Genomic DNA, 16726 nt, shown 5'->3' with positions numbered 1-16726 from the left:
GCTTTAGGGGGTGTTTTTTGCTTTGGCATGAGAAAACTATTTTTAAAAGAGGTCTATATGGTTTAAAGCAAAATTTTTAAGTTTTAACCCCCGCGCTGTAAGGGGGAAGGGGTGTATGAAATAAATGTATCTTAAAAGATTTTAAAAAGAGGTCAAAATAGTTTAAAATGCTACAGTAACCCAAAATTTTAGATGCTTTTATTAATATAGCACTTTTTACAACATCCACCCCTTCCCCTCCCGCTTTCATATTTTTTGCAAATTCAAAATTTTTATGACGTATGAAGGGGTTTTGGGGGTCGCTGATCTCGAATTTTTGGCCCAAATAAGTACACCTCCTAAAAATATTACAATTCTTTTTGATAATCTATTGCAAAATTCGAGATCAGCGACCCCAAAAACCCCTTATACGTCATAAAAATTTTGAATTTGCAAAAAATATGAAAGCGGGAGGGGAAGGGGTGGATGTTGTAAAAAGTGCTATATTAATAAAAGCATCTAAAATTTTGGGTTACTTTAGCATTTTAAACTATTTTGACCTCTTTTTAAAATCTTTTAAGATACATTTATTTCATACACCCCTTCCCCCTTACAGCGCGGGGGTTAAAACTTAAAAATTTTGCTTTAAACCATATAGACCTCTTTTAAAAATAGTTTTCTCATGCCAAAGCAAAAAACACCCCCCAAAGCCAGTCCATACACCCCCCAAACAATTATTTCCAGAAGGTGTTAAATTTTCCGTTTTTCGCAAAAATATGAATCAAGGAGTCATTTTACGGGTAAGCCACTTATTATAAAATCGAAAGATAATAAAAAATGCTACAATTTAAAAAAAAATTTAACCTCTTAGGACAAAATGGCATAAAATGGCAGCCATTTTAAACAATTCCCTAAATTGGAAATTTTGGCCGAACTATTTAACGGATTTCGCTAAAATTTTAACCGAAAGTTGTAAGTAATAAAACCTACTATTGATATTAGTTTCATTAAAATCAATCGAATATTTTTCAAGTTATAATCAAATGAACTGTTTTACCATATGTATGTATACATATATATATAACTGGGAGGGGAAGGGACGAAACCCCACCAAAAAATTATGAGGAGTAGTTCTTAACATGGACTACAAACCTACCAAATTTGTATATGCACCGATGTCTCCTTTTGCGAATATAAAATAAAAATGATAAAATTTCTGAAAAAAATTTCATTTTTGACGCCATTTTGTTTTTAAACATGTTGCACCACTCCGGGAAAGTAAAAAATTTCAAAAAATACTTATTTTGATGTGAAAAGAAAAACCCCAAAGTTTCGCTGCTCGAACTTATAATCCATATAACAGCCTTTTTTTGCTTAGATTTACTCCAGTATTCCCACAGAAAATAAGATCCAATTTGTTGAAAACGATTACAGGCGTATACAGGCAGTATCCAACATAAAAGATCGGACATGTGGTCATAACTGATAATGGTCCGGGAGCGGACTGCAAAATCATTTTACCCATCGGTAACCGGCTCAAACTTTGTAATAGAGCAGCAATCAAACCCGTAAGAACAATGGTTATCTATGGGTAAAATTGTTATCCCAATATGACATTACAAATCCCCCCCCCTTCTGCCCCAGTCTGGTAGGGTCACCATAGCCCATTGTTTTTACGGGTTTGATTGCCGCTGTATTACAAAGTTTGATCCGGTTACCAATGGGTCAAGTGGTTTTGTAGTCCGTTCCCGTACCATAAGTCGAACATATATCTAATTGCGAATCTAATAGAATGTAGATACTGAAAGCTTTTGAAAATTAATTCCCTCAAATTTTCTTTCGTTTTTACTTTCAACATTTAGTCTCTCGGTCAGCATTGTTAAAAAAGTACAACATCTTGATTCAAGAAAATTTGCTATATTTTACTTTTTAAGTAACCAAATATTTATTTATTTGAAATAAGTATTTGTATCGTTGACTCCAGAATTATTTAAATGTTTAATTTGTTGACTCCAATCCAGCAATGTTTTGTTTACTTTTTTTAACTGTGTATTGTGTCAGCGTTAATAGATCAAAAGTCATTACAGGACACCCTATATAAAATTCACGTATCAGTATCCATTTTCTTAAAAATTTAATTAGTTTAGTTAACATTTGGAAAAAAAAATTTCCCGACCAAACTTTTGGTTAAAAAAACGTGTGACCAAAATAGAATAAGTAACAAGTTCGATTCTCAAACTTTTACGGCTGGAAATACACATGCCATAAAAAGCAAGTGATAGTAGAATATTTTAAGATTAATATAATTGCATATTTTTAATCCTTTTGTACAAAACTCGAAACATTATTGAGCAACCTTTCTAGCTTTAGCCATAAATAAACAATATTATGGAAAAAAGTACTTGCCAAAAAGAAACTGTTTAGTAAAATCTTAGACATCAGATTTAAAAATCACAGAAATACGATTGACACAAATTCGGCATTTGAGCTCCGGTTACATCATCAATAGGCTTTTGTCCACTAAGAATAAATCGATTGGATAAAAGTTTCTAATGATTAATCATGACATGTAGATAACAAAACACAAAATTAATTTTATAAAATATAAGGATTATTATAATTAAAAAAAATAAATAAATTATTTAAAATTTAAGCTTACAAACCAAAAAACATGTATACTTGCAAATACTTGTAAACTTGCATATACAAATATGATTGCATGTCGTGGTTTGATGTCATTCAAGACGCCATGACACTATAAAATGTTTTAGAAATAAATTTGAATAGGTAAATAGAATTAACTTTAAATAAAACTTTCTTGGTGTAAATCAGATACAAACGTAACGTATAAACAAATTTTTCAAATTTAGGATAAAAGCCTATTTCCTTTGCTTCCAAATTTCTTATCCACGCCTCCAAATATGAAACCAATTTTTGCATTTTCGCTTCATTACGGGATCACCATATACAATGTAATTATTTTGGAAAGATTTACATTCATACTTAAAAAAATTCGAAACAAGCATGTTTTTGTACTACAAAGTAGCTTATATATTCTTAACCTTAATATTATTACATATACTTTAAGCTTTTTGTAAATTGACGTACGCAATTAAATCACTCAATTGGAAATATTTATCTTTCATAGTTGATAAAATAAACTTAAATATATTTTATTTGATTTTTTTTTGTCCCTTGTCCAAATTAACCCTTAATAGACACAGTTTTTTTTATAAGTAGATACATTAAAATTGATTTTAAATTGAAATAATGTTATGGTCAGTATCTATTATAACAAACTCATTGATACGTTTAAAAAAGTTTTAAAAACGAACGTGCTTCATCGATGTAATATCCTGTGCCATGGGAGATTAATCTTCATCATTGGTTGGGCTGCTGTATTTATATTTAAGTTGTCCTATTATATATTTGAATTACACATAAAAAAAACGTAAACTAATTGGTTTTGTTAGAGGAAAGAATCAATTTAGATCTATAAAAAAAAATGTTGTTTACTGAAATTGTCGATTAAAAAATCTGAAAGGAAGAGTGAACATTATACATAACATTACTAATATTGTAGGAGCTTGTCAGAAAAACAAATATGATGGTTTTTTGAGAGCTGAAGTTCAAGAAAAGGACAAAATTAATCCATCGTTTTCCCCGATTAATATTTTCCTACTGTTTTTTGCCTTCCCACCAATATTAATCTTTGAAATATTGATCATACAAACAAAATTTTGGTATAGATGTTCATAAAATTATCTAATTAGTCCATTTTTTTATGTCCGTTTGTGTGTTTGTCTGGGAACACTCTAACTCAAAAACGAAAAGAGATCGGAAGCTGAAATTTTTATAGCGTGCTCAGGAAATTAAAAGTGAGTTCGAGTTCGTAAATGAGCAACATAGGTCAATTGCGTCTTGAGACTTTAAGACCTATCTTGCAAACCGTAATACATAGAAGAATTTTGAATATTAGAAATGTTCCTTATAAAAAAATAAACAACTTTGTTTGAACGTAAAGGATATCAAGCTGAAATTTTTACAGCGTATTCAGGACGTAAAAAGTGAGGTCGAGTTCGTAAATGAGCAACGTCGGTCAATTGGGTCTTGGGTCCGTAGGACACATCTTGTGAACCGTTAGAGATAGAACAAAAGTTTAAGTGTAAAAAATGTTCCTTATCAAAAAATACAAACAACATTTGTTTGAAACATTTTTTCGTAAACATCACTGTTTACCCGCGAGAGCGCAAACCAAGCGTAAATTGTATAGTATTTATTATATGGGAATATCAGTTATGTATGTGTGACATGTATGAATGTGTAATGTGATAGAGTAATCCACACTATCTATACATGGTGTTTCAACAATTAACTCAGTCAATTGTTTGTTTTCACTTGTTTTTAATTATTACTACTTTTCCATTGGAAGGACTCGATTTACATTGCCTCTTATGTAAATCTGTCGTGTATTATCTTAAATTTCTATTATAATTTTTAAATCTATAACTATAATATTTAAATTTAGAATATAAGTTCAAATAATAACAATAAAGAAACCGACAGAGTTTCATAAGTTTCTTGTCACTTTTACAAAATTGCTCGTTAAATAAGGAAAACAGAAAGCTGAGAATAAAATCTTCAGTTTGTCAGAATGGAGTTTTGGCGTTTTTATCGTAGTTGTAACTAGAGCAAGACCAACTCAAACGAAGACTGATTTCGTTCATAACAAATATAAACAGTTCGACAATAAAGTGTACCATTAATCTTTAGATAAAAATAATTATTAAATTAATTTCTTTTAAATACAAAATTCTACGTAAATGCGTAGAAAACTCATCCATTATTTAAGTAGATCTATACTAACTATAATAAAAATAATACTAATCATGTATTGTAAAGTAAAATTATAATTAATATCTCATTATTTACTGTTTATAAAAATTAAAAATATACAATAAATTTCATAGAAAATATAGTAAAACGATGTTGCAGTGTAGTATAATTTAGAAAAAGGAAAAAAAATACATAGAAAAATAGTATTTTATTTTATTATATTTTTATTTTAAAAATAATTAATGTTATTTGTAAGATGAAAAAAAAAAAATTATAAATATAAAACATTTATCTAAGTAAAATAAGTATAAACTTGTATTAGTATTTAATTATTTTTGATTTCACTTCTTCTTTCTAAATATACGTTTGATTAAGTCTGATCTACACTTATGAAAGTATAAAGGATAATTTTTCTAAGCTAAGAGAGTTCTGAGAATGATATATCGAAAAACGTGCCTTCAGACATTTGCTTTTAACACATATACGATAATCTAATAACGAAACAAGATTAGATTAATGTAATCTAGAGGTAAAAAAAAATAGTTTAAAAAACTAAAAAGTACGCTTTTATAAACTAGCTGAACTAAAAGGTAGAAAATAATTAATTTCATTAACTTGAAAAAAAAAAAATTTTTATCGTAAAAAAGCGTGAGGTGCTAGTTTTCAATTATTGTAAATATTTTATAGATATATATTGCTAAGAGTAAAGTCATTATAAAGTCTCTTGAAAAGCACCCCAAGCTTTTTTACGATAAAATGATTTTTTAGAATTAAAAGAAATTATTGTCTCCTTTTTGTTCAGCTAATTACAAAAGCGTGTTTCTTTAGTTTTTTAAACTATTTTTTATTTTATGTTTTTTAGTTTTTTAGACTGTTATGTATGTATCAAAAAATCAGTATAAATATGGTGGGAGCGCAAGTAAATGCGTATATTTTCAGATATGGAAATCGTTAATCCTGAAAATTCTGATCAGTATAATCGAATAAACTTATTAAATTATTGTATTGCCATCGGTCTGTGATAAGTGTACCAAATTTCCAGTTAATCCGAAGTTTTGAAGGGGGTCAAAATCATGTTCAAGGTTTCCGTTATATACTAACATACTAACATACGTATGAAGCTAATAAAAGCGTGTTGAAAATTAATTTCAAACTTCAGATTCTGGAACTTTATATACTTTTTCTTGGGCAATTCTTTTTAGGATCAAAGACAAACAATTTTTCTTTATCTTCAAACTTTTTATAGGAACTCAATACAAATTTACTCTACATTGAGCTAAACATATCTATTTTTAATTATTTTGGCTTAGTTTTACTTGAAAAAATGAAAGCACGAAGATATCTGTCTTCCGATATTTTAAAAATTTGCAATTTGAAGAATGGCGAACGACAATCGTGTTACTTTTTTATTTGAACATCCCTAACCGAGTACTTTTAATTTCTTCTCAGCCAAAATAATTTTCATAGTGGAATTTTTTGTGTGTGATTTGAATTCTGAAACTTTTCTAAAGAATTCCAAACGGTAGAAAGCTAACCCCTATAAGTGTGGATCAGACATAAAATGACACGCAACACATAATATATCTTCCATAATAATAACATGTTGGTAATGATACTTATAAAATATAACAAATTGCGTGATCTTTTTATTCTTCAACTTCTAAAAAACACTGGGTATAATAATATTCTTGAACAAGTAAATATTATACTTCGACATTACTTATGTACTTACTCTAAGCTAAGAGATAGATATAAGATCTCTAATTTCTTTGATATAATTGTAATTGTCCACATCTGTTTTTTTAACTTTTGTTCTTGTAATGTCAGTTTACAAGTTTTATTTTTCATTTATCATTTTTTAAAAACACATTTTGCTTGTGGCTAAATACCTTTTTTTAGTATTTAGAGATGTATGTTATTTAATTATTATTTTTAAAAACACATAATCCTCTCTAAACTGTTTCTTTCGTAAGAGACTGCATGGTGCCCTGCCTAGTTATTGATTTTAAACAAAGAATAATTTAAACAAAACCTTTAAATGGATTTTTAACAAGAAATATACAATTAGCACTTGGAGTTTGTAATGCTGGGGTTGTAAAATGCGAGATTTGAAGTTAAAAGTTTCAAATTACCACGGGTATAGCAGATGAATGTGCGGACATTATGGTGATAGTCATCTATGAGAATAGACTGTAAAATAGTGATAAATTTTGATGCCCTATCTCAAATTTTCTCATTTGACTTACAGGGTTATTTATATGCAGTTAGAATTTTTAAACAATCGATTTTAACTAAGTGTAAACTGCCTTAAAAGATGAGAATTTTTTAGAAGAATTTTGAATTTTTTAGACGCCGCCATTTTGTCAAAAATCATAATTTTGACTATTCCTTCGATCAATACCTATATTCATCAATCGACTAAATAAATTTTCTAGATTTTTTCATTTTGGATAATTCAAATCAAAGACATGGTGCTCACCGCCAGACATCTTTTTTTGGAGGACCTCCAAGAGATCGCCTACAGAAGCAGTACTATATCAAATTAAAATTTAAAACGGTAAATACTTTTTGGGTATACGTGCCCAGGACCCGACGAATGACAACAACTCGACCTGCTCTCAAAAAATTCCCAAAAAATCAATTAAAAATAATTGATTTGCAATGCAACTTTTGAAGTTTTAGTCCCAACTTATGAAATATTAGTATTATGTTTCTGTTATTGAAACGACGGTTTATCAAAATAGGTAAAATGAGACGAAATGTGGCAATAATATAAAATAATTATCTAATTAGTACACTTATTGAGTCGAAAACCTTGTCCAGAGTTATGTGCCCAGGAGTAAATGGTAATAATTTTTATTTCGTTTCCATAAATTGAAATATTTTTTTAAAACATCAATTTTCTAAAACACTCTGATACAAAGAGTGATTCTACCTGTTTTCTGTATGTCAGTAATGTCAGAAAATGGAGTGCGTTTTCAATTTAGCTGTCAAACGAAGTTTAACAAACAAACGTGCACAGTGATCTTTACGTGTCCAGACTCTTCAAACGGTTAAATCGGTCTTGCCTGAAGTAGGAACGAGAAATTAATGAGAAGAGAATTGGTCTAGTTTCAGTGGTCTGTACGAGAATTGTTTAAAAAAACCTATTTAAAGCCTCATAGTCACTTATTACGAAATATTTTTTGAATAAAATAATCATTTCCATTTTTACTTTCGATTGCAGGAATCAAAAATTGAACGTTTTATTGAATATTACAAAACCAACATATAATTAACACACCCGCGATTTAAAAACGGAAAAGGTTAAAATTATTAATAATAATATCCTAAATCCTACGATATTACAATCAATTTCAAAACTCATCAAATGACCATGAAACTTTTATTTTCAATATAAGTAAGTAACTGTTAATTTGGCGTAAAATAATTATCGAAAGTTTACTAGTTCCCATCGGATATGTCTTTAATAATTTGAAACAATAACTTTCATCCTACATAATTAAAAAAAAAAATAAATAATAGGTAACCCACCCAAAATGATGTTCAATCAATAATGTTTTCAATTGATTTTGACAGTTTTACCACGAACAAATGTGATCAAGATTTATGACGAAATATTGCAAAAGTAAAAAACGCAAAATATATTTTGTAGGAGTCGCATCACAAGATATTTTAATATTCACGTATCGTAAACAAACAAAATATAATATGTATTCCACGAAATGTGTTTTTTTATTAATTCGTAAATAAATTTTTGAATGTTTTATTTGTTTTGTTTGCCCATTTTAAGGTGGCTTCTTTTATTTGGGTAGTCGATACACAAAACAATTTATGAGAAAAAATCATAAAAATATTTTTTATCATAAATACAAATATGATTGCTTGTTTTTTTGTGTGTTTCCTTTCAATTAGTTTTTTATTATTTGTTTGAATCGAAATTTGTTGTCTTCTGAAGAATTGCTGCTTGATGGTCGAGGTTATAGCACTTATTTCAAAAAAAGTCGATAGCTGTCGTGGGACAACCAGTAGGAACCATATTCCTTTCGTACCTTTGGTACATTATAAATGTGGCGCTTACTCTTTTTATTTACAAGATATTTTTATGAAAATTTAGGGTATTAATTTTAGAAGTCAAATACTTGTTTGATTCTTTAAAGAATTTAATCTTATAGCTACTTTTTGTTTTTACTGTATGAAATAATTGTAGTGTTAGTTTAAAAAAAACATACTTGTGATTTAGTAGTCAACCCAATATGTGAGTATGTTTGATTTGATTATAGGATATTTATTATGACATAATATACAAATTGCAACTTTCACAACTCAATTTTTTTAAATGATAAAGCATAAAATTTTGAAAAAAAATACGAGCTGACAAAGATTTTTGAATTTTTTCAAAATTCATGGCAATCTTTATTGATTGAAAAAGTTAGTTTCCTAGATAACCTGAATGTCGATTTTTGGTGGCAGTTTTTTTGGTTTAAACTCCCAAACAGCAAACAAATATCCTGCGATAAGGAACTTAGTTCTAATATCGTCAAAGAAAACTATTGAAAATCACTTCAAAATACCCTTCAAAACAATACTGAAGCTTTGAGTATCACTACCATAGTTTCCAAACTGATCGAATTACAGAGCAGTATTTTAAAAGCTCGTTTAGCCGGAAAATTCGATAGCTAGAAAATCGGATCAACATGTTTCAGATTTTGGGATCATTTCAGACTTTTCAGAGTTTGAGAATAAAATTAGAAATGCATTTTCTTTGTGATTATAATAATTTTACAATGCAATGATTCATTGCGCTCTAGCCATAATTTGAAATACAAAACTATCTGATTTCAAAAAGTATGATATCTGACTTTCACAGACGATAGCAAATTTTTCAATATACAAGTTTAGACTCGAACAAACAGTAAATTTTATTATTTCCACTGACAATAAAACAAAAAGACGATATTTTAAATGCATTCCTCTTTATAATTGAAGAACGGCTCCAAATGCATTTATACAAATGAGACTAATCTGTTTTTTAAAGATATATTATAATTTTATTATACACATATTTTCCACCTTCATATTAACATACTTTGATGAACCGATCTTTGTCACTGTCTTATTAAGTACACGATGTCCAATTTGATCATCGTAAATGTAATAACAACAAGTGAAAACAACCAATTGACTGAGTTAGTTGTTGAAATACCATGTATAGCCATAATTATTAATATTATCAAGTGGTCATAGTGTCCGACAAATTCCCTGCTGCATTTTTTCAGAACGATAACTCAAATATGACGCCATCATGCTCATTTGAAAACGCATCCTTTTCGAAAATAAACTCAGAGAAAAGTTTTGTAGACTTGTCAAAAGGAACCTACTCAGGAAGTTTCAAATATCTATGTATTTATCATTTAAAAAACCTGGGGTTTTCAACGGTCTATAATAAACGCAGAAACTGGTGGTTTTTCCTAATGAAACACAAATTACAGTAGATAGTTTAATTTATTCTGAACAAGTGAAAACAAACAATTGACTGAGTAAATTGTTGAAATGCCATGTATAGACAGTGTTGATTACTCTATTACATTACACATACATACCTGTTTACACATATATAACTGATATAATATATAATACATATAATACATACAATACATATAATAATTTGGGCATAATTTATGCCCTCACGGGTAAACAGTGTAAACAGTGATGTTTACGAAAAAAATGTTTCAAACAAAAGTTATTTTTCTTTTTTATAAGGAAAATTTTTTAAATTTAAACTTTTGTTTTTTTTTGTAACGGTTTACAAGATCCAATTGACTTATGTTGCTCATTTACGAACTCGACCTTACTTTTTACGTCCTAAGCACGCTATAAAAATTTCTTACTTATTTCAGCTTGATATCCCTTTTCGTTTTGAGAAATCGTGATGACAGACGGACAGACGATAGACAGAAACACAACCGGAAATGGACTAATTAGGTATCCAAATTTTGTTCATAGTATCAATATTTTTAAGCGTTACAAACTTAGTATACCTTGGTATATTTCATATACATGGTATAAAAATGAATTACAATATAATCGCATTTTTTAATGTTAAAATTTTTGACTTTGAAAATACTTTCGATTTTCGCATTTTAATTCGTTTATGGAATATTTTTTAGAAATTTTGGAATGTGAAATATTTCTTAGAAGTTCTTAAGCGACTTAAAACTTAAAATAAATATTTAACCTCATGCGTGACATTATTGGCAAATATGAGTATGACTGTTTGGTGACTTCAACGCTAGGTTAAAATTGGACACTTTGTATAAATATAAAAGTATATACCGCTTACAGATTATTGTTATATACGTATGTATTTTAATGATGATGTATTTAGAATATTTAAAAAAAATAAAATGGTTTGTCACAGATTTGTCATTGTATGTCAGACTCAGAGTCACAATTCAGACTCACAAAAGTGTCTATTCTGATTCTTTTTGTGATGTGTATTGTGATGTGATCCATAAAAACAATATAACATATGTAATTTTATAATTATTATTTGTGTGTTGTTATTGTTATAAATTGTTGTTACGTTTTTAATGTCAATAACCGTAACATTATTTTTATTTATTTTTTATGTTAATGATATTATTATTAGAGCTTTCTGTTTTATTATGAAATGCATGATGAAATGTGCGACGTAATTTTAATGCCAAATAAACTATATTGTAATGAATACCTTAATTTTAGTTATTTGTTATTATTAAGAACCAATCACAGAACGAAACAGTATTAACAACTAAACACTCTGGAAAAGTAGTCAAAAGAAGTAAACCATTTAATGGACAAGCTTTTTTAATCAAAACTCTATTTATAAACGGTTGACATATTCAATTGATTTTACCATTTTAATTTTATATAATGCCAGGCCAAAAAAATTCGTTGAATTTACTAAAGCTAATCATTTGAGGATTGATTATAGTAGTTGTTTACACACATATACTGCGGTCAGTCAAGCGAACGATAGAACAGGGATAAGATATTTATCGAAACGGTGCAGTTTTACGTAGTACAGGGGTGGTCAGTCAACCCATTTTTATGAACAATACATAGATAAGAGTCATTTATGATTTCCGTAGTATTTAAACGAATTTATGAAAGCTGAAAATTGTTATACAGCTTGTATATTGCATATAGATAACAGTTATGACAGTCAGTCAGTTCAACGTTAGAACAGGGTCGGTCAGTCGGCCCTTATTTAAGAACAATAAATAAATGAGATTCATTTATGATTTTCTTAGCATTTAAATGAACTTATTAATGATGAAAATTTGTATACAGCTTGTATATTGCCTATAAATAACAGTTATGACTGCCAGTCAGTTCATCGTTAGATAAAACTGCACCGTTTCGATAGCCTATATCTGAACTCTGTTCTATCATTCGCTTTACTGAACACAGTATGTGTGTGTACGCAACTACTATAACCAATCCTCAAATGATCAGTTTTGGTAAATTCAACTTTTTCAAACTTTTAGGAACGCCCTTAAATTCTCAATCAGAAGACATACCTGGCCTTTATAATAGACATATAATTAATGAGCACATTAAATAAAAGCTTGTAAACATTAGATCGATTGTAAACATTAGATTGATATTTAAATTACTGCAAAAATTTCTTCTTCAGTAGTCAGACATTTGACTTACTTTATGCAAATATCGAATTCATGTCTGGATCTACTGATTAAACAAATGACTATTGTACGTTAAGTCATCGACGAATGACTGCTTTGAACATATCTGATGTAACATACGGTTAATATTTAAACATTTTTTTAACAATTTTTCTTTGCTAAACCAAAGAATCCATGCATTTATACTTTAAAGTCGTCATATGGTTGTTGGTTTTTTTATATTATTATAAAAACAACAAAACGCAGCGACTTCTTGACTTGCGTCACGCATTTTAGATACAATGGTGGAAGCTCTAACCGGCATTGAGTGTACAAAGATTCATCCCCACATTTTTAGTTTTTGTAGCGCAGAAAGAAGAAAGTTAAATTGTAAACGTCACTAACAATACAATCAACAATTTAGTTCAAGTTTAAGTTAGGTCAGGATTAGTTCATGGTTAGTTGAGGCTTTATTTATAGTTTGTTCAGACCTGGTTTAGACAATATCGAATATCAAACTTAACCGTTGCTTTTTTAAATTTATTACCTCTTTATACGCGTTTATATGCTAAGCCTTTTATATGGTTAGCATTTATTAATGAGTACACCTGTAAATGTATTTAAAAAAAAACATGTGAAAACAAACAATTCCAAATAAAGTAATAAGAGTATCTCGCTTCTTCAGTGTAAATTGTAATAAACACCTGTACCAAAATTTTGTCCGTAGCATCAATATTTTGAAGCGTTACAAATTTGGAACTTAGTATACCTTGATATATTTCATATATACATAGTATAAAATAAAAACTTTCAGATTTAGAACATTAGTACCTTGCTTGGCAGTTATAGGCCGCAGGCTTGATTTATGAAGGTGAAAGTGATTATCACCTTTTGAATTATCTTTTCTCTAAATTTCAACTAATTTCACCAAAATTCAAGTCTGATAAAAAAGCGGGGTCCTTTCTTCTTATTTTTATTAAGGTAAATAATTTTCCAAGCGAGGAACTAAGGTATTCAAGTTTTCCACAATCATATAGCCTAATACTCCACACCATACAGTATAGTAAGTATATTGCGCTGCTCCACGCCGTGTCAAACATATAGCTCATATAGTAAAACATCATTCAAACAAACGGCACACGGTTATATACAATATATAAAATAAATATAAAATAATATATACTAATAATATAATAAAATACCACCTCCTGGTGATGGTGAACCTGGTATAATCTACCTGTGCATGCAGTGTACGTTGTACGACGTTGTTTGTCATTGTGACAGTCAACTTCAGTTGTTTGTTTGAATTCTTATGGTTATTATTTTAATAATCAAGTGTATATGAAACAACAATACAATTATTATTATTCATTTATATTAATTATTATTATTGTCCGCGAAATAATTTACTGCAAAGTGGATTTTTTAAAATTTTTTTGAGAAAAACTGTTTTTTTTTTTGGTGAAGTGAGTGAAAATAATTTTTCTTTTGTTGGAAAATTATGTTTTAAAATTTATTGTTTTGGAAATTATAAAACTTGGAATTAAATAAAAAATATTTTATAATGCCTGTGGGATTGTTATATAATTACACCAGGTAAGATTATTTTTCGGAAAATTCATATTTATAGTCATTTATCGAGGAAAAATACTTAAAAAGCTTTAATCGCCGGGAAGTCATATTTAATTTGTCGTATCAATTTCTCGAAATATGTAAAAAGTCGATGTGATAAATATGATGACGGTTTTTAAAAATAATACCAATCTCGTAGTGCGTTAAGTGCCGGGAGGTTAAATCAAGTAAAAGCTTTTTTTTTTAATAGATTAGTTTAAAGTGATCGCAGCCGCCACCATTTTTTAATTTTACAGCCATGCCAGGATTTATATATTGGGTCACATAGACCATTGTTCCAGGCGGAAAATTTTGGGTCAGGAAAATTGATCGAAAGATCAAAATATTATTGAGTACATGTGAATTTGATCTTAGACATGACGAAAATGTTGGAGATAAAATTTTATATTTTTGAATTTCACAAACATATTCTCTGCCAAACGAATAATTTTTAAATACTGATTTTTATGTTTTCTTGATGCATTCTATTGCATCAAAGTTAGCTGAAGAAACTGAAGAGGGCGGCAATTTTTGCCATTTCCCAAGGACGACGCTTTGTGTAAATCCGGCCCTGCCTACAGCTTTTAAACATTATGATATTATTATTAATATGATTATGATTTTTTTTTGAGTTTTAGAAGTTTTTTATTCATATTTTATGACTTGACTGTAACGTTTTGAATTTTTGTCGAAGCTTTGAGTCACAAATCTTGGGTTTTCACTTTTTATCTGCAATAATTAATTAATCGTTACATGTTTGAAATATATCAAATAATTAATTATTAAATTGCTAATTGATAAAAATAAAATGTTGAATCCACTCGAAATTTGGTATGCTAGGCTTCAAAAACATCTAGAACCGAATCTTATATTTGCTTTTTTTTGCTTCAAAATTTATAATCAAATTTGACGACAAACGTATGTCTACAAACTAATAGACGGTATTCAGGAATATTTTGAAGAGAAGCTTTGGGAAATTTAAACTTAATTTTAATGTAAGTCAAAATTCAATTTTTTTTTTTCAAAAATGTGCCTAATATAACAAAATTAATGAACTTAAAAACATATATTTTGTAAGTTTAATGTGCCTGCTAATAGCAAAACATTAACAATAAGCACTTGTTCCAAAAAAGGAAATTTTTACAGATTTTCAAAAGTAAGTAACTCGTTAAATAAAAATCTTATCTTCTTGATTAAGGGACCAAAGTATAAAAAAAATCTGTAGGCGATGAACTCTGTGGGTAACAATCTAGTTTTGTTAAACAAACACAAAAAAAAAAGAACATATAACGATTTTTATCAAATTAGCAAGTTTTTGGATGTGAAAAAAAACATGATGGTACACATATATTTATATTTTAATTTCACGGTTTAATAAAATTGTATATTTGGCCCTCAGAAAACTGAATGAATCATCCACAAAAGGATACCAACATTAATTTTATGTATAAGGGGAAACTGTTGCACCTTGAATTACAATTTATAGTTACATATTTTTTAAAGTCACTATTTCTTTGCACTCAAGTGTTTTAACGACAGGAGAATTACAAACACCTATAATAAAACCTATTTTTATTTTTGATATTTGTGTTCTTAGGTACATGATCGTAATGTTCCATAAATCATAGTTTTGCACTGCATTAACCCTACAAAAAATCATTTTAATTAATAGTTGTGATGGGCTGGTGTAGTGCATGGTATATGCATGGAGGAGGTGCATTCAGCCTCTGAAATTGAGGAGCTGATAAATGCAATTATCAGCGGAAAGGTGATAAAATACATTTATGATATCACAATGGGTTCTATAGCCTAAGCGTGTCCTTCGTGGACAACCAATATAACCTAACTTAACATGGCGTGTGCGTCTTTTTAAACTTTACCTCCTCAATATTGTACCTATAACTTTAATATGATATAACAGAGCACCTACTAAAAAGCAGCGGTTTAGGTAGAATATGATTCAAAACACAAAAATCAACTTGTAATTTTGTAAATCATTAACAGTAAAACCAAAAGTTTTAACTTTATTTTCAAAAAAATATTGTTTCTATTTTATTTGAAAATGGAAAAGCATGGATAATCATTTCCTTGCTTGCTTTCTCTCTGGTACACTGTAAGATATTTTTTGTGAATATCACTATGTCAGTATCGGTGAAAACTCCATGCTGATATGACCATTGAGACAATAGTAACATTAGCTCATTAGTATGGGCGTCAGGCCCATACTGATTGGCGATATCACAATACTTCTGGTGCCTTCCTATAATTTGTATCGCACAAATAGCAACTTTTTTTAGCTATCGTTCAAATAACTGAAAGAAAACCCAAAGTACACTACGATCAAGGCACAACAGTTTCTATCCAGTAGTAAAAAAAATGCACTAACTAACCGCACTAACTAAGCCTTACCTTGATGATCGTGTGTATCGTGTGAATATTTCGTTTATATTTTTATTGATTTGATTTCACCCTTTTCTATTTTATAAAAATAAAATTAGGTATCAAATTTCTATTTTTTTCTTCTATTTTACGTTTATTTATTTACATTTGTTTTTAAATGTGGTTTGATTGTGTGAAATAAATATTTTATTTTAAACAAAAAAAAGTAGTTTTTATTGCTTTTAAAGAAATTC

The 16726-nt window shown here is 28.7% G+C and overlaps 1 protein-coding gene across 2 annotated transcripts in view; it reads left to right on the top strand.

Moving 5' to 3' along the window:
- Positions 1-16726, top strand: part of LOC123295434 (TNF receptor-associated factor 4) — a 149850-nt gene that overhangs the window by 29481 nt on the left and 103643 nt on the right. The window contains exon 1 of one of the 2 annotated variants that reach the window (XM_044876783.1): positions 14022-14078. The exons of the other annotated variant lie outside the window; for it this stretch is intronic. Within the exon in view, the coding sequence (XP_044732718.1) occupies positions 14047-14078 (32 nt within the window). The 5' untranslated portion in view covers positions 14022-14046. Of the gene's footprint in view, positions 1-14021; positions 14079-16726 lie in introns of those variants that run through there. 2 annotated transcript variants of the gene reach the window in all.

Source organism: Chrysoperla carnea, chromosome 3 (assembly GCF_905475395.1).
Source record: "Chrysoperla carnea chromosome 3, inChrCarn1.1, whole genome shotgun sequence".
NCBI classification, from domain to species: Eukaryota; Metazoa; Arthropoda; class Insecta; order Neuroptera; family Chrysopidae; genus Chrysoperla; species Chrysoperla carnea.
The sequence above is the reverse complement of the archived record's forward strand: the minus strand, read 5'-3'. Positions and strand labels throughout refer to the sequence as shown.